Source organism: Megascapheus bottae, chromosome 6 (assembly GCF_031878675.1).
Source record: "Megascapheus bottae isolate mThoBot1 chromosome 6, mThoBot2.hap1, whole genome shotgun sequence".
Taxonomy (NCBI): domain Eukaryota; kingdom Metazoa; phylum Chordata; class Mammalia; order Rodentia; family Geomyidae; genus Megascapheus; species Megascapheus bottae.
In genome coordinates, this window is record NC_143514.1 from 74,433,672 (window position 1) to 74,460,349 (window position 26,678).

The 26,678-nt window shown below is 48.2% G+C and overlaps 1 protein-coding gene across 1 annotated transcript; it reads left to right on the top strand.

Annotated features, from left to right (window-relative positions):
- The first annotated feature begins 3,460 nt into the window (after positions 1-3,460).
- On the top strand, positions 3,461-21,376 carry Sdhb (succinate dehydrogenase complex iron sulfur subunit B). Its single transcript, XM_090335721.1, has 8 exons — positions 3,461-3,569; positions 8,674-8,801; positions 11,341-11,426; positions 13,564-13,700; positions 15,485-15,598; positions 18,025-18,126; positions 19,635-19,757; positions 21,152-21,376. Exons 1-8 carry the CDS (start codon positions 3,495-3,497, stop codon positions 21,230-21,232), a joined length of 846 nt encoding a protein of 281 aa, XP_090191847.1. The 5' UTR covers positions 3,461-3,494; the 3' UTR covers positions 21,233-21,376.
- The last annotated feature ends 5,302 nt before the right edge of the window (positions 21,377-26,678 follow it).

A 26,678-nucleotide genomic window follows, 5' to 3' on the forward strand; every position in this document is an offset into this window, starting at 1 on the left:
ACCTCAGAAAACCAGAAGTAGCACTGTGGCTCAAATGATAACAGTGCTAGCCTTGAGCTGAAGAACTCAGGGACAGCACCCAGGCCCAGAGTTCAAGCCCCCCCCAAAAAGATCATCTGATGTTCCCCCCTAAATTTAGTACTTCTTTTTTTTTTGCCAGTCTTGGGCTTGAACTCAAGGCCTGAGCACTGTCCTTGGACTTTCTCAAGGCTAGAGCTCTACCACTCGAGCCACAGTACCACTTCTGGCTTTTTTTTCCTGTGTATATGGTACTGAGGAATCGAACCCAGGTCTTCTAGGGAAGCACTCTACCACTAGGCCAGACTCCCAGCCCCAATTCAGTACTTCTTAATTGGTTAGGTTATCCTAAATTACAAAACGCTGCAAGGTAGTTGAACAAATATAATGTCTTTTTGTTTTCTTTTTTCTTTCTTTTCCTTTCCCCTCTTTTTCTTCCTTTCTTCCTTTCCTTTCCTTTAGACAGGTTTTTGAAATGTAGCTCAGGCTGCCTTTGACCTTGATCCTCCTACCTTAGGTTCCCAGGTACTGGGATTATAGATTGGTTTTTAAGTTTAAATTCTGGACTTGAGGGGCCAGGAGCATAGCCTAGTGGCAGAGTGCTTGCCTCGAATACATGAACCCCTGGGTTCGACTCCTTGGTACCACATACACAGAAAACGCCAGAAGTGGCACTGTGCCTTAACTGGCAGAGCACTAGCCTTAAGCAAAAAGTGTCCAAGGACTGCCCAGGCCCTGAGTTCAAGCCCCGAGACTGGCAAAAGAAAAAAATTCTGGACTTGATTTCTAGTACTGAGGGAAAGAATTGTGCTCCCAGAGCAAAATTCCCACTCAAGGTTGCTGAGCTACCCCCAACCCAGACACTCAGAGAGTCTGTAAAGTGAGGAGTTATTCCAATGCCAGGCGCTGTCAGGGGACTAGAAAAACTGCTCACATAGACACATTTATAAGTGATGAGATTAGGCACAAACATAAAGCATCTAGCAAATGTCTCGATGAAAAGCAATGTATCACTCTCTAGAGAGAAACAAACAAAACAAAACCTGGGGTCTTACCACAAGGACACCTTGAGAAGATAAGTCAGGAACAAGCCATAAAAACCTCTAAGTCCCACCACAGCTGTGCCTTTCTGGAATCCCCAAAGTGCAGGGTGGAGGCACAGCCCCTATGGAGTTTATTATTCTCCCATAGCTTTGAGCTCCCCAAATCCCCATGAAGCTCAGGAATAATGTGGCTGTGGAGCGTGTGGGCCCATCGGCTCCAACAGCTATTCCATAAATCAAGTTCACACTTCTGCTGGCCACAGACTGCTTTTTCCAAGGTGACCTGGGAAAGCAAAAGCATAGCTACTTGTCTAGGGGTGGGTGACATCTCCTGTCACCTCAAAGGACCTCGACAATGCCAGCAGGACCAGTTCTCTAGAAATAGAACCTTGCACACTCTTCCTCCATCACAGGAAGACTACAGGGGAAGAACGATGTCTCCCCATGACATCAGCCAGCTGGGAGTCTACAGCAGCGCTGGGATTACAGGCTTGTGCTACCACATCAGGCTTGGTCTTGTTAATTCTGGACTTGATTTCCAGCACTGGACAAAAGATAAGATGACTCCCTCCCACCTTGACACCAATGACCTGCCACGTAGCCATTGCAAATGCTAGAATGTGAAATCAGCTGGCCCCATTTCCAGTGATGTAGACAAAGAAACTATAGGTTGGAGACGGAAAGGCATTTGTCTGAGGGACATGGCCTGGAAGGAAAGATTCAAAAGTGAGGCCCCAGAGCCCCTCACCACGCCCCCTTTCATGAAGCCAAGCTGGCCAGGTAATCAGGTTCTAACTGAGGACTGTGGACAAGGCCACATCCAATCAATTCTCTGGCCATCTTAATTTCTCCAGGGGCATTTAGGTGAGTGGAGTGTAAAATCTAGGATGTAGAAAATGCCCTTCCTTTATCAAAGCAAGGGGAAAGCTGGGTGCAGTGGCTCAAGCCTGTAATCCAAACTACTTGGAATGGGAGAAATATAGGATCATTATTCAAGAACAAGCTCTGGAAAAAAAAGTTCTCAGAACTCTGTCTCAACCCCTACCCGGGCACAGCGGCACATGCCTCACATCCCTAGCTACAGGAAAAGCACAGTGGCTGGACACAGTGACACCTGCTGTCATTCCAGTGATACAAATAGGAGGACTGAAGCCCAGGACAGCTGGGCACATAGAACTAATCCTATCTCAAGAAATAACCAGGGGCCGGGAGTTTGGCCTAGTGGTTAAAGTGCTTGCTTAGCGTGCATAAAGACCCGGGTTCGATTCCTCGGTACCACATACATACAAGAAAGCCGGAAGTGGTGCTGAGGCCCTGAGATCAAGCCCAGGACTGGCCAAAAAAAAAATTAAAATAAAAATAAATAAATAAATAAGAAATAACCATGCTGGAGCGAGCGGGGCCGGAGCGAGCGGGGCCGGAGCGAGCGGGGCGGGAACGAGCGGGGCGGGAACGAGCAGGGCCGGAGCGAGCGGGGCCTGAGCTGGAGGGGGAGCCTAGCCGGGCCGGAGCGAGCGGAGCCGGAGCGAGCGGGGCCAGAAAGAGAAGGGGGCCAAAAAAAAAAAAAAAAAAAGAAATAACCAATGTTGGAAGTAGAAATGTGGCTCACATGCTAGCCTTGAGCAAAAAAGGACAGGGATAGGCCCAGGTCCTGAGTTCAAGCCTCAGGACTGGCAAGACAACACCAACAAAATAACCACTGTCAAAAGGAGCTCTAAACGGAGGAGAGGTTTCAGGAGAGACTGGGAGACCTGAACAGCCAAGGTAGTGAAGTCTCCTGCCCGTCTGAGAGGGCTCACAGAGGGCATTGGAAAGATCAGACAGCAAACTTTAAAAACGAAACAGAAAAGCCTCCTCCTCGGACCTGTCAAGGTGTGGAATGGCCGTCGACAGAGCTCCAGACCCACGGCAGCGCCCCAGGCCTGGCGATGACTGAATGAATGCATGAGTGGATGAATGCCGCCTTGCCACTGGCATCTTTGTGATCACTTAAGTTCATCCACTTGTCCCAATTGGCCAGGACTGAGTAGTTCTCTGGACCAAAACCTCAACAGTCACAGACGACTTAAAGAAGACTAATGTCAGGAGCCACAAGGTGAAAACCTGGGCAGAACTTGCCCTGGGGAAAGCCCCGCCCCCGCCGTCCGGGCCCCGCCCCTGACTCCTCCCCCTGCTCCGGGAAGGTCACTTGAAGAACGCGGGAGGTGCACTGGGCGGGCACTGCGCATGCCCACTACGGTCCTTCTGCTCCTCCCAGCCCCGCCCCTTCAGAGAAACCGGAAGCGGCTTTCCACTCGGTGGTTCCTAGCGGCTAGCGGGCCCGGCGGGGGGAAAACATGGGGGTGGAGACGCCCGCTCGACCGCGGTGCTTCACGGGATGCCGCCGGAGAATGACCTCAGGGTGGAGGGGTGGGGCTGACGTCACGAGCCAAGATGGCGGCGGCGGTGGTCGCGGTCTCCTTGAGGCGTTGGTTCCCGGTTGCCGCCCGGGCGGGAGCCTGCCTCCAGGTGAGCCCCGGACGCGGGGACAGCGGGGAGGCTGGCGGGTCCCCGACGCCGCCCGGAGCGGAGGGGGCCGCGGAGGGGCAGAGGGAGCCGCGGGCCCGGCGTCGGAGCGGAGGAGACCCGCCGGCCGGGCCGCCGCGCTGACGGGCCGGAGCATCGCCGGCCGTTATCCCGCGCCTCCCGAGCCGGGCCGGGCCCGCGGGGCTGTGAGGAGACGGGGCGGAGCGGTGCCCGGCGCCGGCCTGACCCGCTCAAGGTCACCGGCGAGCCAGCGCCCGGACTTGGAACCCGGTGTCCCGCACGCCGCGGCCTCCCGAGCCCCAGGCGCCCCGGACGGGCCGAGCCTCGACCTCCCCGCGGGGCGGCCGGCCACACCCCGCCCCGTCACCTGTGGGGCACCTGTGCCGTCCCGACTCCTCAGAGCCGACGCGCGTGGCCCGGGCGCAGCGCGCCAGCAGCGCAGCTCTGGACCGGCAGCCGGCATCGGGGCGTCCCCGCCGGCATCGGGGCGTCCCCGCCAACCGCTCCCCCGCAGCCCACACACAGGGCCCGCCCAGGCCGTGGGTCGAGCTTCCGAGCCGGCTCGGGCGGAAAAGCCCCGCGAGACGCTTATCGGTCTCCCACCGACCACCCCAAATCGGCGCCCAGGCCCCGAGTTCAAACCCCAGGACCGGTGCCGCCACACCCAGCCAGCCACCGTGCCTCTCGCCTGTTAATCCTAGCGACCCAGAAGGTCACCACCGAGAGTCTCGTCTCTGCTCAGCTGTCACCCTTGGCGGGGAGTCTCCTCCCTCCTGGAGACCTCGTTTAGGATGGGGGTGGGATTCCTTTTACGCGGGACCTCCACAGAGGAGGGTGGTTGTGTGTGCGTGCGCGCGTACCTTCTTACCTCAATTACTGAGTAATTGAGGAAGTCGGCGGGACCCTGTGTCTGTTGCATACTTATTCCCCCCAGGGCTAGAGTAATTATATGTTGGACAATCAAATGAATGAATCTGTATCCAAGCTGGCTGCCCTGTAGGCTCTTGATGATTGACGGCTATGGCTCTTCCATGAGTCTGTTGGAGGAAACACCTCTTTGGGACTGTTGGATTGTACACTTGCTTTTCACCACCGGAAAGGTAGCTAAAAGTTGGCGCTTTGGAGTCAAGTGATGTATTTACATCCTGGCACTGTTAACTTGGATTTATTCTCATCTGTATGGGAGCATCGTAGGGATGTTACAGACATTGGAGGTAATTTGGCTTGATGTCTTGTCTCTTGGTAAAGGCTCAATGAATGAAATCTACAGGACAGACTTTATATTTCTTAGGGTAGTTTTTAATAGGTCATACATACCAAAAGCCCATGGATTAACCTTTGCACAGACTTCAAGATGAGCAAAGCAAATTGTTTTGATTCTAACATCTTAAGTTGTAGGCATTTGGTTTTTTGTTTTTGTTTTGTTTTTCATCCAGTACGGGAGTTTGAACACAGAGCCTTACACATGGCTCAGCTTGCTTACTTGTCTAGTGCTGTACTACTGCAACATACCTCCAGCCAGACTTTTTGTTGGTGGTGGTTGTGGGACTTGAACTCAGGACCTGGGCATTGTCCCTGAGCTCTTCAGCTCAAGGCCTCTGTCCTACCCCTTGAGCTATAGCAACACACTTTGGGTTTTCTGGTGATTAATTGGAGATAAGAGTCTCACAGATTTTGTAGTGCCTGGGCTGGCTTAGAACTAAGGTCCTCAGGGCCGGGAGCTCAAGCCCAGGACTGGCAAAAAAAAAAAAAGAACTAAGGTCCTCAGATCTCAGCCTCTTGAGTAGCTAGGATTACAGACGTGAGCTCCAGCCAGACCTTGCTGATTATTTGGAGATGAAGTCTAGTGAACAAGCTGACAACAAACCACGGTCTACCAGACCTCAACCTCCTGAGTAGCTAAGATTACAGAGTTGAGCACCAGCTTCTCTAGTATCTTCTGGAGTTGAAATACAGGCACGTGTCTCATGCCCTTCAATATAACATTCTTGAAATAGTGAAATAATAGCAGTGGAAAGCAGATTAGTGTTTGCTGGGGGCTGAAGAATAAAGAGAAGTGTGGGGAGAAAGTGTGAGTCACTATAAGGGGGCTGTGCTAGGAATCATGGTGATATGTGTGTGTTCTGTATCTTGACCATCAATGTGAAAATTCTGGCTCTGTGGTATGCCACTGTTTTGCACGGTCTTCCATAGGGAAGACTAGGTACAGAGCATGCGAGATCATTATTATTTGTTTCAAATGGAATTTGTTTTGTGCCAATCCTAAGGGCTTGAACTCAAGACCTGAACACTGTCCTTGTGGATTTGTTTTGTTGTTATTGTTGTTGTTTTGTTTGTTCTATGATGGGGTAGACTTATACTGCTTTGTCAGGACTCACAAATTGTGTGCTTTAAATTGATGACTTTATTGAAATGGATTATGCTGTATTCTAACATAAAAGGCTGGGACTAAGTTGATTGGAGCTGATATTCTCATTATCCTTCCTCTTCACCTCTTCTGAAGTACCACAAGGTGGCAACAGCAGATATTTGTGTCACAAAATAGGGCTCCTAGTGCCTTGGCCAGTTTAGCGGTAAGATCAAATGTAAGGGCCCGGAGTTTGGCCTAGTGGTTAAAGTGCTTGCCTAGCATGCATGAAGACCCGGGTTCGATTCCTCGGTACCACATACATAGAAAAAAGCCGGAAGTGGTGCTGAGGCTCAAGTGGTAGAGCTCTAGCCTTGAGAAAGTCCAAGGACAGTGCTCAGGCCCTGAGCTCAAGCCCAGGACTGGCAAAAAAAAAAAAAAAGATCAAATGTAAGCTTCCCTCTTCACCTCATCTTCATGGGTTTTCTTCTTTTGTGCTGGGAGCTAAGGGCTACATTTCCAGCAGCACCTACTTTGAGCCACTTTTACAAGCAAGGAATAGCCATTATCTGTCATCAGTTAACCTGCCTGAAAGCCCTATGGGTACTGCTTCTGTGGAAGGAAGGAGGCAGGTAGACAGTAAAACAGAGGGAGGACCACCTTCTTCACTGCCCAGCAGCAGCAGCCTCAGAGGTGGCCCAGGACGCTTGGTGCACTGGGTGGAATCACTGCAGACACTGCCAGACATGGAAAGCTATAGTGAGGAGCATGTCATCGAGAGCAGAATGAAGCCATTGGTTCCTCATACTTATTTTGGGGTCACAATATTCTTTATCAGGTTTTGTGCCCTTGTTTGTTTGTTTTGGGGGGAAATGTCAGTCATGGGGTTTGAGATTCAGTGCATGAATGCTATCCCTAAGCTTTTTGCACTCAAGCTATTGCTTTGCCACTTTGAGCCATAGTAGCCACTTCCTGTTTTCTGGTAGTTTATTGGAGATAAGAATTTCATGGAGGCTGCAGGTCCCTGCCTGTAATCCTAGCTACTCTGGAGGTTGAGATTTGAGGATCCTGGATTGAAGCCATCCTCAGCAGGAAAGTCTTTGAGACTCTTTTTTTTTTTTTTTTTTGGTGGGTCATGGGGCTTGAACTCGGCCTGGGCACTGTCCTTGAGCTCTTCAGCTTAAGGCTACCCCCTACCCTTGACCAAGCCCCGCTTTCCATTTTCTAGAGGCTAATTGGAGATCAGTTTCAAGTCCTTTTATGCCTGGGCTGGCTTTGAACCTTGGTCCTCAGATCTCAGCCTCCTGAGTAGCTAGAATTACAGGCGTGAGCCACCAGGCCCAGCCTTTGAGACTCTTATCTCCAATTAACCACTCAAAAGTCAGAAGTGGGGCCAGGAGTGTGACCTAGCAGTATAGTGCTTACCTAGCACATGTGAAGACCCAGGTTCAATTCCTTGGTACCACATACATAGAAAAAGCCAGAAGTGGTACTGTGGCTCAAGTGGTAGAACTGTATTCTTGAGAAAGTCCAAGGACAGTGCCCAGGCCCCGAGTTCAAGCACAGAACTGGCCAAAAAAAAAAGCAGGCATGGTATTCAGTAGACACTATGGAAAATAAACTATGCTACTTATAGGCAGAGACAGAAGGATGAAACTGGGGGAAAGCAAAGGAAGAGATGACATTATGCAAAAGCAATGTACTCATTACCTGACTTATGATAATGCCTCTGTACAACACTATAATAATAACAATAAAATTACATTTTTTAAATACAGTTTTAAAAGGGAAATGTGGATTTAATAACTACAATAGCTTTCTAACTGGATTGTCAGATCTACTCTGACAGTTCTTCCTTCATAACTAATTATATCTTGGGCTGGAAGTTGATTGTGTCACTATCCTAATTTAAGTGTTCCTGATTGGGAGTAGTGGTTTGTACCTGTAATCCCAGCTCTCAGCTAAAACAAGAGAATCAAGAGTTTAAGGCCAGCCTGCATTACTTAGTAAAACTACCACCATAACACACACACACATACACACACAAAAGGTAGAGCGGAGCCATGGCTCTAGTGGTAGAGTATCTGCTTAGCAAGTACAAAGTCCTGAGTTCAAATCCCAGTACCCCCAAAAGAGCAAGGCTTCTTGTTGCTGTAAGGATACTATGAAAACTCCATTTATAAGTCCTTGTGGTGCTTATTCACGTGCTCAGAACTACACTCCCATCCTTCCTCAGCTTCCTGCCTCCCACATACACTGCTCAGGTGTTCCCGGATGCTCCAGCTTCTCCTGCAGCCTCTGCATCTCCCAGCCCTGTCTATCAAGCTTCAACCATCAGCTAAAACATCACCCCAAGGCCTACTCTCATCTTACAAAGATGTGGACTACTAAGTTCACCCAGGGACCTCTGACCTTCCACTAGCCAAAGTCTGAAAGGTTCAGCCAGATAGCTAATCTGACTTTATACTGACCTTCATCCACAGGGCTTCACCCACAGCCCTGATCTTACCCACCAGATTGTACCTGATTCAGTCTTGTTCACAGAGTCAGCCAGTGGAAATTCAGGTCCTGTCCATGTGAGTACTTGTTATAACCCTAGACCTGGCATGGCTGGTTTTGAACCACTGCCTCTCCAGGAAGCCCTTGTGTCAATTATGTGTGAGTTCACATTCACTGTTGCTAGCCTAATAAAAGTATCTTCATCTTTTTCCTCCCTTTTTTTCCTTTTTTAAATATTAGGCCTGTCGTGGGGCCCAGACAGCTGCAGCTACAGCTCCTCGTATCAAGAAATTTGCTATTTACCGATGGGATCCAGACAAAATTGGAGATAAACCTCGTATGCAGACTTACGAAATTGATTTGAATAAGTAAGTATCTGTGCCAAGCGAGATGTGTGATAAAGAATTCAGATTAAACAAATAACTGTGGAAACCTGGACAGTAGATAAGGAACAAGTACCTCTGGGCCCTGAATAGTGACCCACCGTGGGCAGACCTGACAGCCAGGGTTAATGTTGGAAAGAGACAGTACTGGGTGAGCTGCCTGTTTTTGTCTGAGTGGACTAGAACAGCCTAGGTAGAAAAACAGTCTTAGGAGCCTAAATACCCTGGGGACACAATTGAGGACAACGGTCACTGGAAAATGAGGGACAGATCCTGGAAAGAAGCAACTTAGTAACTGCTTGTATCCCAGATGACATGTTGAAGCCTAACCCCACATGGTTACATGGACCTCGGTCTGTGGGAGATGTTAGGGGAGAGAGCCATACTGGTGGGTCCTTAGGATGAAATCTATGCCTTGAACAGACCTTAAGAAGCCCCCTGCCTCTGAGTACACACTGCAGAAAAGACCATGTAAGGACACTGAGAAGAGAGGAAAAGAACCCTTGCCAGAAATGACAGTGCTGGTATCCTGATCTTAGACTTCTTAGCCCCAGATCCAGGAGAAACAGGTTTCTGTCGCTTAAGCCATCCAGCCTGTGGTATTTTATATGGCATGCAAAGAGCAACCTTGAAGTGACCCTGCTGTTGAAATAAGTAAAGATTTTAAAGCAGTTGTTATATAATGTGTTCAGAGGTTATAATGAGATGGGAGATCTCAGCAGAGCGTTGAAACTATTAAAATGGCCAAGTGATGCTGTCTACAGTGGTAATACATGTATTCCCAGCAAACAGGGAGGCATGCATAGTAGGTGGATCTTTGTTCAAGTGTAGCCTGGGGGAAAGTTATCAAGACTTCCTCAAAAACAAGCCAGATGCAATGATGCCTGCTTGGAGTCACAGGTACTCAGAAAGCAGAAATAGGATAGAAGTTAACACTAGACCCTATTTGAAAAACAAGGGAAAATATTGGAGGCATGTCTCAAGTGGTAGAGTATATCTAGCAAGCACCAGACCCTGAGCTCAATTTCAGTACTGTCACAAAAAGAAAAAAAAAAGATATAGAACCAAAAAGTAGAATCTCTAAATTGGAAAATTCCCTAACTGGCTTTAACCAAAAATTAGAAATGATTTAACTAATTTCCAAATAGATTAATACAAATTGCCTCTTAAAAGATAGATGGGGGGCTGAGAGTTTGGCCTAGTGGTAGAGTGCTTGCCTAGCATGCACGAAGACCCGGGCTCGATTCCTTGGTACCACATACTTAGAAAAAGCCAGAAGTGGTGCTAAGGCTCAAGTGGTAGAGTTCTAACCTTGAGAAAAATCCAAGGACAGTCCTCAGGCTCTGAGCTTAAGCCCAGGACTGGCAAAAAAAAAAAAAAAAAGATGGGGGGCCGAGAGTGTGGCCTAGTGGTAGAGTGTTTGCTTAGCATACATGAAACCCTGGGTTTGATTTCTGTGTACCACATACACAGAAAAAGCCGGATGTGGTGCTGTAGCTCAAGTGAGCAAAATGTGTCCAAGGACAGTGCCCAGGCCCTGAGTTCAAGCTCCAGGACTGGCAAAAAAATACACTTGCATGTCGTGCATGAGACACTGAGTTTGAGCCCCAGAATCATAGATTAATTTAGAGAAAATAAAGTTGTTAATATCAAGACAGAAACGATATCAATACAGATCCTGGCAATATTGAGAGATCATCATTAGTAATTTGATGGTAAAATCTTGAAGAACTGATGAAGTGAAGAAATCCCTTATTAAGTACAATTTCTCTCGGTTGGTTCAAGATGCCTGCCCAAACTGAAAATACACAGTGGTCAAGATGCATTTTTTTTTTTTTTTTTTTTTTTTTTTGCCAGTCCTGGGCTTGAGCTCAGGGCCTGAGCACTGTCCTTGGACTTTCTCAAGGCTAGAGCTCTACCACTTGAGCCTCAACACCACTTCCGGCTTTTTTCTATATATGTGGCACCAAGGAATCGAACCCGGGTCTTCATGTATGCTAGGCAAGCACTTTAACCACTAGGTCAAACTCCCGGCCCCAAGATGCATTTTTCTTATTCTCTGTTTTGATTACATCTTGTTACTAACAGTTATAGCTACTTACCATCTAGAGCCTGAAAATAAAAGCAAACATCAAGATAAAATAGAGAAGGCTTTGCACACAGCTTCAGAAGAATAAAAACAGAAACTGTCAGTTTTATGGAAGTTGTCTCCTAATTTGCGTATACCCACTACTTTCTGTTTCTTGGAGATGTAGATACAGTGTCCTACAGAAAAAGACTGTGCTATAGCTCTGTTGTGTAAGAACATGATAGGCATGGAAAGCTCAGTTACTCAAGAGGCAAAAATGCAGAAAGATCAAAAGCTCAAGACCAGCCCAGGACTGGAGTGTGTGATTCAGTGAGAGAGCATTTGCCCAGCATGCACTAGGCCCAGTACCACCAAAACAAAGTTCTACTTGCAATCCAAGGCAGCTAACCCAATCCTATACTAATCAATCCTGTGACTGAGTTGTTTCTTTGTCAGGTGTGGTCCCATGGTATTGGATGCTTTAATCAAGATTAAGAATGAAATTGATTCCACCTTGACCTTCCGAAGATCATGCAGAGAAGGTAAGTGGGCCTTGAACTCGGGACCTGGGTGCTGTCCCTGAACTTTTGTGTTCAAGACAGGTGCTGTATCACTTGAACAACTTGGTGGTTGTTTAAAGAGTTTCACGGACTTTCTGTCCAAGGCTGGGTTTGAAGCATGATCCTCAGATCTCAGTCTCCTGTGTAGCTAGGACAGGCATGAGCCACCAGTGCCCTGTTTGACCCTTTCTTTTCTTTTTCTTTTTCTTTTTTTTTTTGCCAGTTCTGGGCCTTGAACTCAGGGCCCGGGCACTGTCCTTGGACTTTCTCAAGGCTAGTGTTCTACCACTTGAGCCACAGCACCACTTCTGGCTTTTTTTCTGTGTATGTGGTACCGAGGAATCGAACCCAGGTCTTCGTGCATGCTAGGCAAGCATTCTACCACTAGGCCAAACTCCCAGCCCTGACCCTTCCTTTTCTTAAGTAAACATACCCCAAATTGAAACTGCAGTGCAAGTTCTTAGTTCCTATCTGGAGCATTCTGTGATTTGGGGACTGGCAAGGATATGCTGACTTGCCACGTGCAGAGTTGAGCTCCTCTCTTAGGGAACAGGAGAGTTCCAGACACCATACATACCTGCCCCTGTTATAGGGCAATGTGTGAGTCTCCTGGGTTTCCAGCATACTGTGCACAGACCATAATGGAAGATGTAGGAACAGCGCCTAAAAAAAAAAAAAATGAAATTGACTTAAAACTCCACAAGTGGCAAAAATTGCACATGGTTCAATGAAGACTGGCCTCATTGCCTGTGAGCCAGATCTGTTCTGTATACCAGGAAGCAGGAAGGTACTTATAGGACCAGCCCTTGGTACACAGATGAGGAAGCCAGGACCCAGAAGCAGTTAAGGGGCTTCTACAAGAATGCCAGGAGTCAACCAAAACTGGCAGACTCCAAGGCCACACACAGCTCACCAGGCTTGGAAAACCCAGGACAAAACAATAATCTGGAGAGTAGCTTGATTCCACAAGGTCCCAGAACTACCTTCCTAGTATGTACCTTTGCAAAAGAGAAGTCAAGATAGATGTCACAAGCAGTCAGTCCTGGCTAAGGTCCTGGGTCGGCGCGTAATTTCTATTTCCTTAGCTTTGGCTTCTGATGAATTCATATTTTGTCTTGGAAAATCAGTGTTCAGCCCTTGTATTGGGGGGGCGAGGGCAGGCTCAGAGCCTAGGGCAATCACAGTACTGCTTTTTGTGGACACAGTAGATAGAGTAAGAGCCCTGTTGGTAGTCTGGACTGACTTGTACCTGAACACAACCAGGACAGTGTTCACTCTCTTTGGAATTGTATCAGAATTTGTGTTCAGGGACTGGGAGTTTGGCCTAATGGTAGAGTGCTTGCCTAGCATGCACGAAGACCCAGGTTCAATTCCTTGGTACCACATACACAGAAAAAGCCAGAAATGGTGCTGTGGCTTAAGTGGTATAGCTCTAGCCTTGAGAAAGCCCAAGGACTGTGCTTAAGCCCTGAGCTCAAGGCCAGGACTGGCAAAAAAAAAGAACAACAAGCTGGGCACAGTGGCTCATGCCTGTAATCCTAACTACTCAGGAGGCTGAGATTTGAGGATCATGGTTCAAAGCCAGCCCGAGCACTCAACCTCTAGAAAATGGGAAGTGGGGCTTGGCTCAAGGGTGGGGTGGTAGCCTTGAGCTGAAGAGCTCAGGGACAGAGCCCAGGCCCAGTTCAAGCCCCATGACCCACAAAAAAGGGGAAAAAAAATGAAGACCAGGACTTGAGGTTCAAGTGGTAGAGCTCAAGCCCAGGACCAACAACAACAACAAAAAAAAAAAAAAATGAAGAACCGGTCTGGTAATGTGGCTCAAGAAGACTGACTTTTCTCTTGAAACACATGACTATACTGGCGTGGGAAATCCACAGGGCCAACTTTGGTATACAACTCATCTGCAGTCTCTGAGCTCAAGGTTCCTCATATCCACAAAACAGCTTGTGGAGCCCCAGTGCTTAGATCTGCATTCTAGGCAGGAGAAGGAAGAAAAGGCAGCAAGCCTGTGTCATAGCTGCTTCTACAGTAGATCAGCAGTGGCCCACAAGAAAGGGCTGGCAGGGGGCCCAGACCTGGAGTGAGTGAGGATAAGGCACTGGTGTTTCTCTCACAGGAATCTGTGGCTCTTGTGCAATGAACATCAACGGGAACAACACTCTAGCATGCACCCGGAAGATCGACTCCAACCTCAGCAAAGTGTCCAAAATCTACCCTCTTCCACATATGTATGTGATAAAGGATCTCGTGCCCGTGAGTTTCCACATCTCTCCCAGGTGTTGAAGGGGCTGTGTGTGTATACGTGCTTTGTGTGTGTCCAGTCAGTCCTTCACGCTGGTTCAGGGTGTTTAGTTACTCTTGAAGGCAGATGGTAGAACAATTCAGTGGAGTTGTCTCCCTCTGTGTGGCTTCAGGAGACTACAGAACATCACTAAGAGCATAGGAAAATACTTGAATCTGAGGCAGTGTGTTCCATGTGTGTTTAAACAATGTGAATGGCAGGGGACCAGGAGTTTGGCCTAGTTGGTAGAGTGCTTGCCTAGCATGCATGAAGACCCAAGTTCAATTCCTTGGTACCACATACATAGAAAACCCAGAACTGGTGCTGTGGCTCAAGTGGTAGAGCACTAACTTGAGGAAAGCCCAAGGAGAGTGCTAAAGCCCTAAGTTCAGTCCCCAGGACTGGCATAAATGAATGAATGAATGCGTGAATGAATGAATGAATGAATAAATAAATGGCAGAACATGAAGGCCTAGAAAAATCCTCCCAGTGTATTCATTGAGGTTTGATCAAGAGTAACAGGACACGGTGGCTTACACCAGTAATCCTAGCTACTCAAGAGGCTGAGATCTGAAAATCAGGGTTCAAAGCCAGCCCAGGCACCAAAGGACCTGAGACTCTTATCTCCAGTTAACCTCTAGAAAACAGGAAATGGAGCTTGGCTGAAGGAAAGGGCAGTAGCCTTGGGCTGAAAAGCTTAGGGACAGCACCCAGCCAAGTTCAAGCCCCATGACCAAAAAAAAAAAACTAACAGGGCACAGCACTTCTGGCTTGAACAGCCCCAAAAATGAAGAGTTTGAGAAGTGAAGCAGAAAATAGCACATAGAGCCGGCACAGTGGCTCACGCCTATAATCCTAGCTACTCAGGAGGCTAAAATGTGAGGATTAAGGTTCAAAGCCAGCCCAGGCACTAAAGTCCTTGAGGCTTTTATCTCCAATTAATCACCAAAAAATTGGAAGTGGTGCTGTGGCTCAAGGGGTAGCTTTGAGCTGAAGAGCTCATGGACAGACAGCACCCAGCAGGCCCCAGAGTTCAAGTTCCATAACCGAAAAACAAAAAAAAGAAGAAAAGGAAAGGAAAATAGTGCACTTAGAGCTGTGCTGACTGAGCTTTGCTCCCATCCCCTCCTTCTAGCTGCCCACTGCCCTCACTTGCTCTTGAGGCAGGCAGGAAACAGAATGCAGAATGGGACTGCACTGGCTAGATAAAGGAGCACCACTTCCGGTTCCCTGGTGGTTAATTGTAGATAAGGGGCCTGGAGTTTGGCCTAGTGGTAGAGTGCTTGCCTAACAAGCATGAAGACCCTGGTTTGATTCCTCAGTACCACATACACAGAAAAAGCCAGGGGTGGTGCTGTGGTTCAAGCGGTAGAGCTCTAGCCTTGAGAAAGCCCAAGGACCATGTTCAGGCCCTGAGTTCAAGCCCCAGAACTAGCCATAAAAAGAGTCTCATAGACTTTAGTGCCAGGACTGACTTTGAACCACGTCCTTGGAACTCAACCTCATGAGTTGCTAGGATTACAGGCCTGAGCCACCAGCCCCGGGCCAAAGGAGAAGCTTTCTAGTCCTTCCTATGTCCCTGCCTAGAAGCAAGGACACCTGAGTATGGATTATGTGTGTTAGTGAGCAGCACAAGGGACAGGGACCACCAAACATGGTGAGCGGAGGTTGTCAACACTGACCTTCCTCATCTTCCCTCTCTCCCTCCCTCTCTTCTTCCCCCTCCCCCTTCCTCTTCCTCCTCCTCCTCACATAGGATATGAACAATTTCTATGCGCAGTACAAGTCCATTGATCCATATCTGAAGAAGAAGGACATGGCCCAGGAAGGCCAGCAGAATCTGCAGTCCATAGAAGACCGTGAGAAGCTGGTCAGCACTCGTACTTGGTGTGATATGAGGGGGGTGGTTTGCTGGGAAAGCGGGGAGCAGCATGTGTGCAGACCAGACAGTGTATTCTAGAGCAAGTTTTGGTAAGAGCAGAACTATCCAGATCCCTGTTCTTCCTAATGCCACACCTAGTGACCAGTGCGACTAGCCCAGTCTGACATGTCAAGTGGAGACTTCTTCTCTTGTGCTACTTTATCTATGATTGGCTCTTCCCTGCACGCTGGAGGCAGAGTCCCAACTGTGGTTATGGGTATCAAGGCTGGGACTGTCTCCAGACCTTCCTGCTTTTTTTTTTTTTTTTTTTTTGCTATTTAATTGGAGATAAGAATCATACTGGCCTAGGAGAACCATTTCTGCTTCCTAGAGCAGGGCAGGCACCCTTCAGGACACCTAAACCCTGCCCCCAGTATTAGTTGTATGAGTGAACTGATGTATTCTTCTAGGACTGGAGGGATATTTAGCCTCTTCGTAAATATAAATTGTTTTGAAGAATCCTGGAGGGCAGGCTGCTCCGTCACCATGGAGATGGTTGGGGTCTCTCAGTGATCACCTTGCTACCCTGTATTGCATGGTACATACGTTGCTTTTCCTGCTGTAGTCCTAGTTCTCCAAAAGCCCTGCCAATCTGGGGCTACTCTTCTGGCACAACTAGTCAGCTCACATTCTTCACCCCTTAAGAAGCTTCATTAGGAAATTAGAACTGCCAAACATGTTTCCTAAGTCTTAGAAGTTTACTCCCTTAATAAACAGGGACTGGGAATAGAACCTAGTGGTAGGGCGCCTGCCTAGCATGCCCACACCACACACACGCCAAACATTAGTGTAGCATCTCTTGATTCTTTAAATTAACATGCAAAGCTTAACAAGTAATTGAAAAATGGAAATTTTTTTGTGGTGCTAGTCATGGAAACCAGGCCTTGCTCATGGCAGGCAGGGCTCTACCACTGAGCTGCACTGTTAGCCTCAGAGAACTGATTTTTTTTTTTTTTTTTTTTTTTTTTGCCAGTCCCAGGACTTGAACTGAGGGCCAGGGCACTTGAGAAAGACTTTCTCATCTCAAGGCTAAAGCACCATTTCTGGCTTTTTCTTTGTATGTAGTACCGAGGAATTAAACCCGGGTCTTCATGCTTGCTAGGCAGGCAATCTACCACTATGCCATAGTCCTAGCCATCCAAGAACTGATTTTTGTCTATACTTCCACCACTAAAGAACCATTAATATTAATGCTCTTTTTTTTTTTCTTGTGAAGCTGGGTTGAAACCCGGACCTCCACCTTCTGGGCGTGTGCTGTGCTGGGCTACCAGGTCAGCCTCAGACTTTAGTCACATGCGCAGGCATTATTAAACAGCCCACTGTTCCTGAACAGTGAAATTGTTTCCAAGTCTTCATATCCATTAAGCTAGATGAACATCTTTATCCCTGGGATTCTGACCCAGAATTCTGATTTCCTTTTGCAAACTTCTATATAAATGAGCAGGAAGAATCCAGGTGCGGTGGCTCGCGCCTGTAATCCTAGCTACTCAAGAGGCTGAGAACTGAGGATCTCAGCTCAAAGCCAGCCCAGGCACTAAAGACAGTGAGACTCTTATCTCCAGTTGTCCACTAGAAAATGGGAAGTGGGGCTGTGGCTCTAGGGGTAGGATAGTAGCCTTGAACAGAACAGCTCAGGGACAACACCCAGGTCCAGGGGTAGGGTGGTAGCAAGGGACTGGGGAAGGAGGGCAGGAGATTACCCTTGAATTGCTCTGGTCCTCCCATCTTACGCGTTGGAAGATGGTGGGGGCCTCACCCTCCCACTGGCTGGCTGAGCGGAGTGTAGGCCTTGGGGGTCTCATCTCTTACCTTATGTGCCCTTAGACAGCTGTATGTCCTTCTGTTTTTCTGTTTTTCATCCATTTCTGTTGTTTGCAAAGTCAGAAAGCCCTGCTTATTACAGGACTGCCTGAACAGACAGCACCCATGCAGCAGGTGCAAGAGAAGAGGGAGGCTGCAGGGCCACATCCCAGCCCTGTTCTCACCCAGGGCAGGGGCGCAAACCTGGATTCCTCACCTGTGGGCAAGGGGTTGCTGGGAGTGCTGTGTCAGCAAAAAAGGTGCAGTGTGGGAACCACAGTGTGCTCAGCCACAGCCACAAGTGGCATTCCCTCTGGAGGCCCGTGGCCTCTGCCTGTGCCAGGGTAGGTGGCCATCTTGGGCCTTTGCAGTGTGCTGTTTCACATCCTATTGATTTCCTTGTCTAGGTAAGTGAGCGGCATTGTTTGGTAAGGGGTGAACAAATAGTCTCTGGACTGTAGAACTGCCGGACTGCAATCCAGCAAATGTTTAGATTTAAGTACACATCTGCAGACCCGCTAGCACTGTGCCAGGAACACTCAGGCAGGCAGGCTCTGCCCCTTCTCTCCCCACAGGACGGGCTGTACGAGTGCATCCTCTGTGCCTGCTGCAGCACCAGCTGCCCCAGCTACTGGTGGAACGGGGACAAGTACTTGGGGCCTGCGGTCCTTATGCAGGTGAGGTCTCCCCAACTGCTTCACAGGAGATTGCTAATCCAGTAGCAGGTGTCCCAGAGGGCTGTGGCCACAGGCCAGCCATCCTGGGTGCTTTACTAGCACTGGGTGCATACATGGTGGCTGGTTGCATTGGGTCACTCAACTGTCAGTACATCTGTGCTTCATCTCAGGGTGTCTTTGTAGCTGTGTGCCAAGACTCACCCATGAGACAGGCATGCTTTCTAGGAAACCCTGCCTGCAGACATACTCTGTGTTCCTTGGCTGCTGCCAGCACCCATTCATTTACCTGCATCGATCAGTGGGCTCCCATCTCCCACTCTCAGGGGCCGTGAAAAAGGGGTACCTGGAGGGGCAGCTACCCAGCTGTAAGACAAGAGAGTCAGTGTCTACAGTTTGCCTAAAGAGAAAATGGGAGTGATTGTCACCATTGTCCTATGTACAGTTCACTGCAGAGAAAGTCACTTTATTCCCAGAAAGTGCCTACTTTTCAGATTTGTGGTGGTGCTTTTTTTTAGTACCTCAAAAGACAACTTCACATTTCTCATTTCCCCACAGAAAGGAAGTCACGAAGCTATGTAACTACAGGGCAGGTGGCTGGACAGAGGGTCAGGTGCACTCAGGGTCACCACACTCCACCATGTGGGGAACTGAGTGTCCATGCTGCTATGTAGCCATGCTGTATTTAGCTTGCTGGTCTCTAGGAGTTGAAAGGTCAGGGTCTGAGACATGGCCCAAGGGGTAGAGAACCTGCCTAGCAAGTAAAGGCACACTGAGTTCAAACCCCAGCACTGCCGCAAAAAAAAAAAAAAAAAAATCAGTGGGACAAATGCCAGCAAAAGCACCCGTTTGCTTGGTGACTGTGAGTTCAGCATGGCAGGGACTTGAGACAGAAGTAGCACAGGACTTAGCCCCACCCACTAGTTACAAGCTGGGCAGGATGAAAGGACTAGTTGATGACGCCCCAACAGTATTAATTAAGCACTGAGGCACAGGCGCACTGTGGAACCACACCTCACAGGGATCACATCAGGCTGTCATAAAAGAATTGGGACTGGGCCGGGAGTTTGGCCTGGTGATAGAGTGCTTGCCTAGCATGCACCAAGACCCGGGTTCAATTCCTTGGTGCCACATACATAGAAAAAAGCCAGAAGTGGTGCTGAGGCTCAAGTGGTAGAGCTCTAGCCTTGAGAAAGTCCAAGGACAGTGCTCAGGCTCTGAACTCAAGCACAGAACTGAGGGGGCGGATGGGGGAGCCAGAAGTGGTGCTATGGCTCAAGTGGTAGAACTCTAGTCTTGAGAAAAAGCCCAAGGACAGCGCACAGGCCCTGAGTTCAAGCCCCAGGACTGGCCAAAAAAAAAAAAAGAGAGAGAGAATTGGGACCCTTCCTTGGAAGGCTGTCAAGAGGCCAGCCAGAGAATGGCCTCTGCTCTCCCAGAGCTTTTGTGAGCCCCAGCACTGCTCCAGCCCAGCTCTGGACAGCCTAGCTGACTCAGCCCTGCCCTTGCAGGCCTACCGTTGGATGATCGACTCCAGAGATGACTTCACTGAGGAGCGCCTGGCCAAGCTGCAGGACCCCTTCTCTCTATACCGGTGCCACACCATCATGAACTGCACACTGACCTGTCCCAAGGTACTGGTGCTGGTGGCCTCACTCCCCCGAGCCAGTTGGTGATTTGAGATGGAAGGGGATCGGTGTATCTGGGGGCTTGGGGCTCCCCCAGCCCTGTCAGAGGAACACATCTGAGCTATGGGAACTGAGTCCCTTCCTGCTCCATCTTGTGGTAGGGTCTAACCCCAAATCTCCCTCACATGTGGAGGGGCCGTGCCCCTGGGGAGGAAGAACAGCATGCTTCTGAACACAGCTGCCCTTTGGGCGGAGGCCCTGGGCAGAGCCATTTCTCATAGGAGTCAACACGGAGATGGACAGCCAGAGAGCTAGTGAGCAATCAGAAGGAAATTTGCTTTGAAAACAGGAGATCGAGCCAAGTTGCTCATCAGACCCCTTGTTTCTTCCCGGAATGTGCTGTTCCTGGCTCCTCATCTGAAACTTCCCAGAGGCTGTGGGCCCCAGCATGCCTGTGCCCACTGTCTGTGCAGCTCTACCCCATGACCTCCAGCCTCAGAGGCTAGCTGCCTCTTCTGTCACATCACTGCACATGGAATCCTCTCATGCCTTCTCAAGATCTTTCCTTTTTCCTTTTCTTGTCTGTAGCACTCTGTGTCAGAGTTAGAATTGCCTTCCTAGCATGAGGCCCCCTCAGATAGGATTTTGCCACATACTACACTCTTCCACCGACCCCACAGGCTGGCATTGTCTGGATCATTATCCCCTCCTGCAAATCATGTCCTTGCTTCAGAGCAGACTGCTGCCAGGGCCCTCAGACTGGCTGGTGGCTCATGAGACTCAGCGTGGTGTTGACAGAGGGCAACCAGGCCTCTTTTTCCACTTGCTGTGGAGAGCCTGGGCATGCCCACCTGGGCTGGTCACACACTGGCCTGTGCTCCTAGTAGAGGCACCACTAGGCTATGAGGGCAGTCAGAACATGCTCTGTCCTGCCCTTCCCTGCCCTTCCCCGCCCTGTTTGCCTACGAGGGTGAGCTACCTAGAAGAAATTGGGTATAGTGGGGCTCCTGCCGTAGCTGCCATTTTGTTTTTCTTTTTTGCCAGTCCTGGAGCTTGAACTCAGGGCCTGAGTACTGCCCCTGGGTTTTCCCAAAGCTAGTGCTCTACCATTTGAGCCACAGCACCTTTTCCAGCTTTTTTTGTGTATGTGGTACCAAGGAATCGAACCCAGGGCTTTGTGCATGCTAGGCAAGCACTCTACCACTAGGCCACACTCCTGGCCCAGAACTGCCATTTTTAACATGTCCAGGTAGACAAGAGCTCTAGCCCTGGCGTGTTGCTGGAAGGACTTAGTTCAGAATGCTTGAATACAGATGCATTCCCCCTGAACCAGTGGCTTCACCATTCCATTCCCCCTTCTATACCATACCCTTCCATTGATGCTCTTCTTTTCTCTCTAGGGGCTGAATCCAGGGAAAGCAATTGCAGAAATCAAGAAAATGATGGCCGTCTATAAGGAGAAGAAAGCTGCTGCTGCTTAGCCCTTCTTTGAACGCGGCATACAACCAGCTCAAAGCTGAATGTAATTTGCATCTAACTTGAATTCCTACAGTGGATTTGATTTTCCATGATTGCCACCTATATAGCAAAAACGTTTAGAAATAAATGTTACTGTACTTTATTAACAGCAGAGTGCACCTGTGCCTTTCTGTGCTGCTGAGTTATGGGGACATTGGGTCACTCCTGGAGCCCTTGTTCCTAGAAGAGATGTGGGGTTCAGTCCTACAAGGGAGAAGGTGAGATCCAGGGAGACACAGACACCGAGAGACAGGATCCTGTGTCCCTGCTGCTCTGTCCTCCCATATGTAGGGTTCTGTGGGAGCACTTGTCTGGAGTGGGAGCGCTTAGAATGCCTGCTAGAAATGTGGTAGCATCCACTTCCTGTAGGATCAGGGTTCATATGAGTAAACCCGAATCCTGACATGGCCCACTCACTTCCACAGGTGACTCAAATGACTTGGCACTGTGATACTAACTCCCCTCTCCGCTGTGTGCTCCCATGCTCTGATGCCAGGTGGGAGGTAAAAGGTAGAAACCTTTCCAGACTCATCAAGCGTCCGCCTCCCTGGATAGCTGTGATACTACAAGCAAGTATCAGATGTAAAATTCCCCTCAAAGGTAATGTCATAGCAGCTCTCGTGTCTGTTTGATCAAACATTCACCTGGGTTAAAAATCACAGGAGGAGCTGGGCGCAATGGCTCACGCCTGTCATCCTAGCTACTCAGGAGGCTGAGATCTAGGGATCTCGGTTCAAAGCCAGCCCGGGCACTAAAGTCCCTGAGATTCTTATCTCCAATTAACCACCAGAAAACCGGAAGTTGCACTGTGGTAGAGCACTAGCCTTGAACTGAAGAGCTCAGTTACAGCACCCAGGCCCAGAGTTCAAGCCCCATGACCAACGAAAAAAAAATCATCAGAGGCTGCTGGTTTGTACCAGGCTTCTAAACTGGGACCCCAACAGATCAGTCTGAGAGCCAAACTGGCATCTTTCCTATCCCCTAATCAGTTCTTTCCTTTTTCTGGCTATACTGGGGTTTGGAACTGAGGGCATCCTGTTTGCTCCGCAGGCACTCCACAGGGACTACACCCCCTCAGGCCATTTTTTGCTTTTGATATTTTTTTGTTTTGTTTTTGTTTTTGTTTTTTTTTTTTTTTGCAAGTCCTGGGCTTGAGCTCAGGGCCTGAGCACTGTCCTTGGACTTTCTCAAGGCTAGAGCTCTACCACTTGAGCCTCGGCACCACTTCCGGCTTTTTTCTATGTATGTGGTACCAAGGAATCGAACCCAGGTCTTCATGCATGCTAGGCAAGCACTTTAACCACTAGGCCAAACTCCCAGCCTTGCTTTTGATATTTTTTTTATAGAGAGCAGGCAAACCCAGACTGAGATCCTTCTCGTAATACAAAATAGCTAGGATGACACACACACCTAGCTTTTTATTGGTTGAGCTGGGATCCCAAGCTTTTTGCTATGGCTGTCCTTGAAACTCAACCACCAAGTAACAAGGATAACGAGCATGCGCCACCATGTCCATCTCAACCAGCTCTTTTGCTATTGTTTTGTCAGTTGTCTCCCACCTTAAAAGAATACCTTTTTTTTGGTCCGTCATGAGGCTTGAACTCTGGACCTTGCACTCCGCTTGGGCACTGTCCCTAAGAATAATACCTTTGAAATGACCAATCCAATTTTTATTTTTTGTTTCTGCTTTCTTCAGCCCTTTTCTGCCAATAAAACCAATTTCCTCTGCTTGGATCATTAGAACATTTATTTTATGCAATGAAGGGTTGCCTGATTCTAGAATCAAAAATAAAAGGGAGGCTGAGGCAGGCAGAAGGAAAGTTTGGGGCCTGCCTGGTCTACAGAGCAAGATCCTCACATAGACATACCATTTTTTTTTTCTCTTGCAGTTCCTGGGGCTTGAACTCAGTGGCTGGGCTCCATCCCTGAACCTCTCTGTTGAAGGATAGCACTCTACCACCTGAGCCGCAGTGTCATTTCCAGCCTTTTCTGTTTGTATGGTACTGAGCAATTGAACCCAACGCTTCAGGCATGCTAGGCAAGTATTCTACCACTAAGCCATGCTCCCATCCCCCTGACCCAAAATTTAAAAAAAAATTAAAACTGGGCACTGTGGCTCATCCCCATAATCCTAGCTACTCAGGAGGCTAAGATCTGAGGATCAAGGTTCATAGTTTGCCAGAACAGGAAAATCTGAGGCTCTTATCTCCAATTTAACTACCCAAAAGCTGGAAGTAGAGGTGTGGCTCAAGTGGTAGAGTGCTATCCTTCAGCAAAAAAAAAAAAGCTCAGAGACAGCGCCCAGGCCCTGATTTCAAGCCCCAGGCCAGTATTCATACACAAAATTAAAAGTAGACGCATAGCTCAAGGGTAGGCACCACTTGTTTAACCTTCGTGAGGCCCTCAGTTCCGTCCTCACTACTACAAAAAGTAATTCAAGGCTACTTTTGTAAGCTGTAGCCAGAATCAGAAACAAAGATTTTTTATTTTTTTTATTTTTATTTTTGTGTGTGTGTCGGGGGAGGGGGGGTCATGGGCCTTGAACTCTGCCTGGCACTGTCCCTGAGCTCTTCAGCTCAAGGCTACCACCCTACCCTTGAGCCTAGCTCCACTTTGTTTTCTAGAAGTTAATTGGAGCAGGTCCTTTTGTGCTCCGGCTGGCTTTGAAACTTGATCCTCATATCTCAGCCTCCTGAGCAGCTGGGATTACAACATATCACAAAACAGAAAGCTAAAAATAACACTGACTCCCCAAGAGTCATTTCTTACAAAGGGATAGTATTGGCCCAGTGGCCTACACCTGTAGTCCCAGCACCCTGGAAAGAAAGGAAGATCTAGAGCTCAAGGTCAGCCTGAGTCTGTAGTACAATGAAAGCCTGTCTGAAACATTAATCTCAGGCATTACAAGAAGGATGACATACAGGAAGCCTTAAGGGCCAGACTCAGGAAACAGAACCAGGAAGTAAACTGAAAAGCTGGTGTGGCAAGCTCTCTCCTCCCTCCTTTTAGATGTTAAGTTAGTGGATAGGGAGAGAGAAAGGTACATGGTTCTTGAAGGGCTTACGAAGCCACAGAGCTCCTGATTGGGTAGAAAAATAGTCAGAGGGTCTGCGTGGCAAATAAAAGTCCCTGTGTTTAGGTAGCCTAGATGACACGTGTCCCCAAGTCTTAATACCCATCTTGGTTATCCAGAACCATTATCTCTTAATTAGGGGCTTCAAGAAAGAAGACATAGGAAGTGAGCACTGTAGCTCAAGTGGTAAAGCAATAGCCTTGAGCTGAAGAACTCAGGGACAGCTCCCAGGCTTGAGTTCAAGCCACAAGACCAACAACAACAAAAAGGGGGCGGGGCAGGAGTTTTGCCTAGTGGTAGAGTCCTTGCCTAGCATGCATGAGACCTGGGTTCAATTCCTCAGTACCATATACACAGAAAAAGCTGGAAGTGGTTCTGTGGCTAAAGTGGTAGAGCTCTTGCCTTGACAAAAACCCAAGGATAGTGCTCAAGTTCAAGCCCCAGAACTGGCAAAAAAAAAAAAAAAAAAAGACATAGCCTCTAATCCTAGCTACTCAGGACAAAGAAATCTAAGGATCTCAGTTCACAGCCAACCCAGGCAAGAAAGTAAGAAAGTCCTTGAGACTTTTATCCAATTAATCACCAAAAAGCTGAAAATTGAGCTGTGGCTCAAGCAATAACACACTAACCTTAAACAAAAAGGCAAGCAAAGCTAGGCATTGTCTTATCAGACCTGTAATCAGGAGACTGAGATCTGCGGCTCATGATTCAAAGCCAGCCTAAGCATGAAAGTCCATGAGTCTACAGTTAACCACCAGAAAAACAGAAGTGGAGCTGTGGCTCAACATGGTAGAGCACTAGCCTTAAACAGAAAAGCTCAGAGACAGCACCCAGGCCTTGAGTTCAAGCCCTAGGACTGACAACAACAAAAAAGCCATACGTAGAGGTGTGACTCAAGTGGTAGAGTACTAGCCATGAGCAAAAAAGACCAAGGTCCTGAGTTCAAATCCCAGCACACACACACACACACACACAAGAGACAAAAAGATGGTGACATGGTGAAGGACAGAGAAAAGATTTATTACATGACAGTTGTGGGAAAACTTTGTTTTATCAGCCTCTTCAGGGGTACAGATATGGGCTATGCACCTAAACAGACACAGAACTTGGTGGCTAGGACAAAAGTATACCCAGTTAAAAGTCACAGGCTGGGCTTGGTGGGTTCTGTCTTTGCTAGGGAAGGTTTCACAGAATTTATCTCTGGCTTCCCAGAGCAGGATAGCGAGTCTTTGTGCCATGAGTGCAGGTCTGTCCCCAGGAAGTTCTGATGCCCTCAGGGACAGCTTCAGTTGCCATAAAGATATTGTTGATCTGTGATGTGGCCTGTCCTTCCCAATTCTGAGGTGAATGCAAAGTGAAACACGTATACCACTGAGGCAGAGATGCTACATTCAGTTTCATTCATGGACCAAACAAAAGCAGGTTTTTAAGCATCTTTTACAAAAGTATGAGACCCCAGACCCATCATCACTAAAGCAAAAAGGTGGGAGAGCATGGCTTAACTGATAGCCCCTCTGCCTAGTAAACTGAAAACCCTGAGTTCAAACCCCAGGGTTGCCCAAACAAGCAAACAAAGCTGAGGCACTGCTCTAGAGCTTGACAGGTTCTAGGCCCTGCTTTGATCTCCAATGCTACAAGGGAAAACAGAAACATTAAGAAATCTTTGTCCTTAACTATAGCATACAAATTCCTGAGTCCTCTGTAAGACAGTATAAAGACAGACATTAAAGTTTAGAATACAGAAGTGAGAACCAAGAAATACAATAAAATCTCACAGCCAGCACTTCCAAGTCGAGGAGAAACCTTCAGGCTATGACTATAGACAGATCTAACTCCTTAATTCAACCTGAATAGATTTCCTTTCTTGGATTTATGGATAATTGGGCTTTACTTCTTTTTTTTCTTTCTTTCTTTCTTTTTTTTTGTGCCAGTCCTGGGGCTTGAACTCAGGACTTGGACACTGATTCTTCTCTATTTTTTTGCTCAAGGCTAGCCCTCTACCACTTGAGCCATAGCTCCACTTCATGCTTTTTGGTGGTTAGTTGGAAATAAGACTCTCATAGACCCTTAAATTTGTTCAAGCTTTGGCCGGGAGCATAGCCTAGTGGTATAGCATTCACCTAGCATGCATGAAGCCCTGGGTTCAATTCCTCAGTATCACATACACAGAAAAAGTCGGAAGAGCCGCTGTGGCTCAAGTAGCAGAGTGTAGCCTTGAGTAAAACACGTGTCCAAGGACAGTGCCCAGGCCCTAAGTTCAAGCCCCAAGACTGGCAAAAAAAAAAAAAAAATCTGCTCAGGCTGGTTTTGATCCAATATCCTCAGATCTCAGCCTC

Bases quoted from the DNA above. Each gene is read 5' to 3' on its own strand.
- Sdhb (XM_090335721.1), top strand. From the start codon at position 3,495: ATGGCGGCGGCGGTGGTCGCGGTCTCCTTGAGGCGTTGGTTCCCGGTT. The intron at 3,570-8,673 runs GTGAGCCCCGGA...TTTAAATATTAG, and splicing joins GGGCGGGAGCCTGCCTCCAG to GCCTGTCGTGGGGCCCAGAC. The intron at 15,599-18,024 runs GTCAGCACTCGT...CTCTCCCCACAG, and splicing joins TAGAAGACCGTGAGAAGCTG to GACGGGCTGTACGAGTGCAT.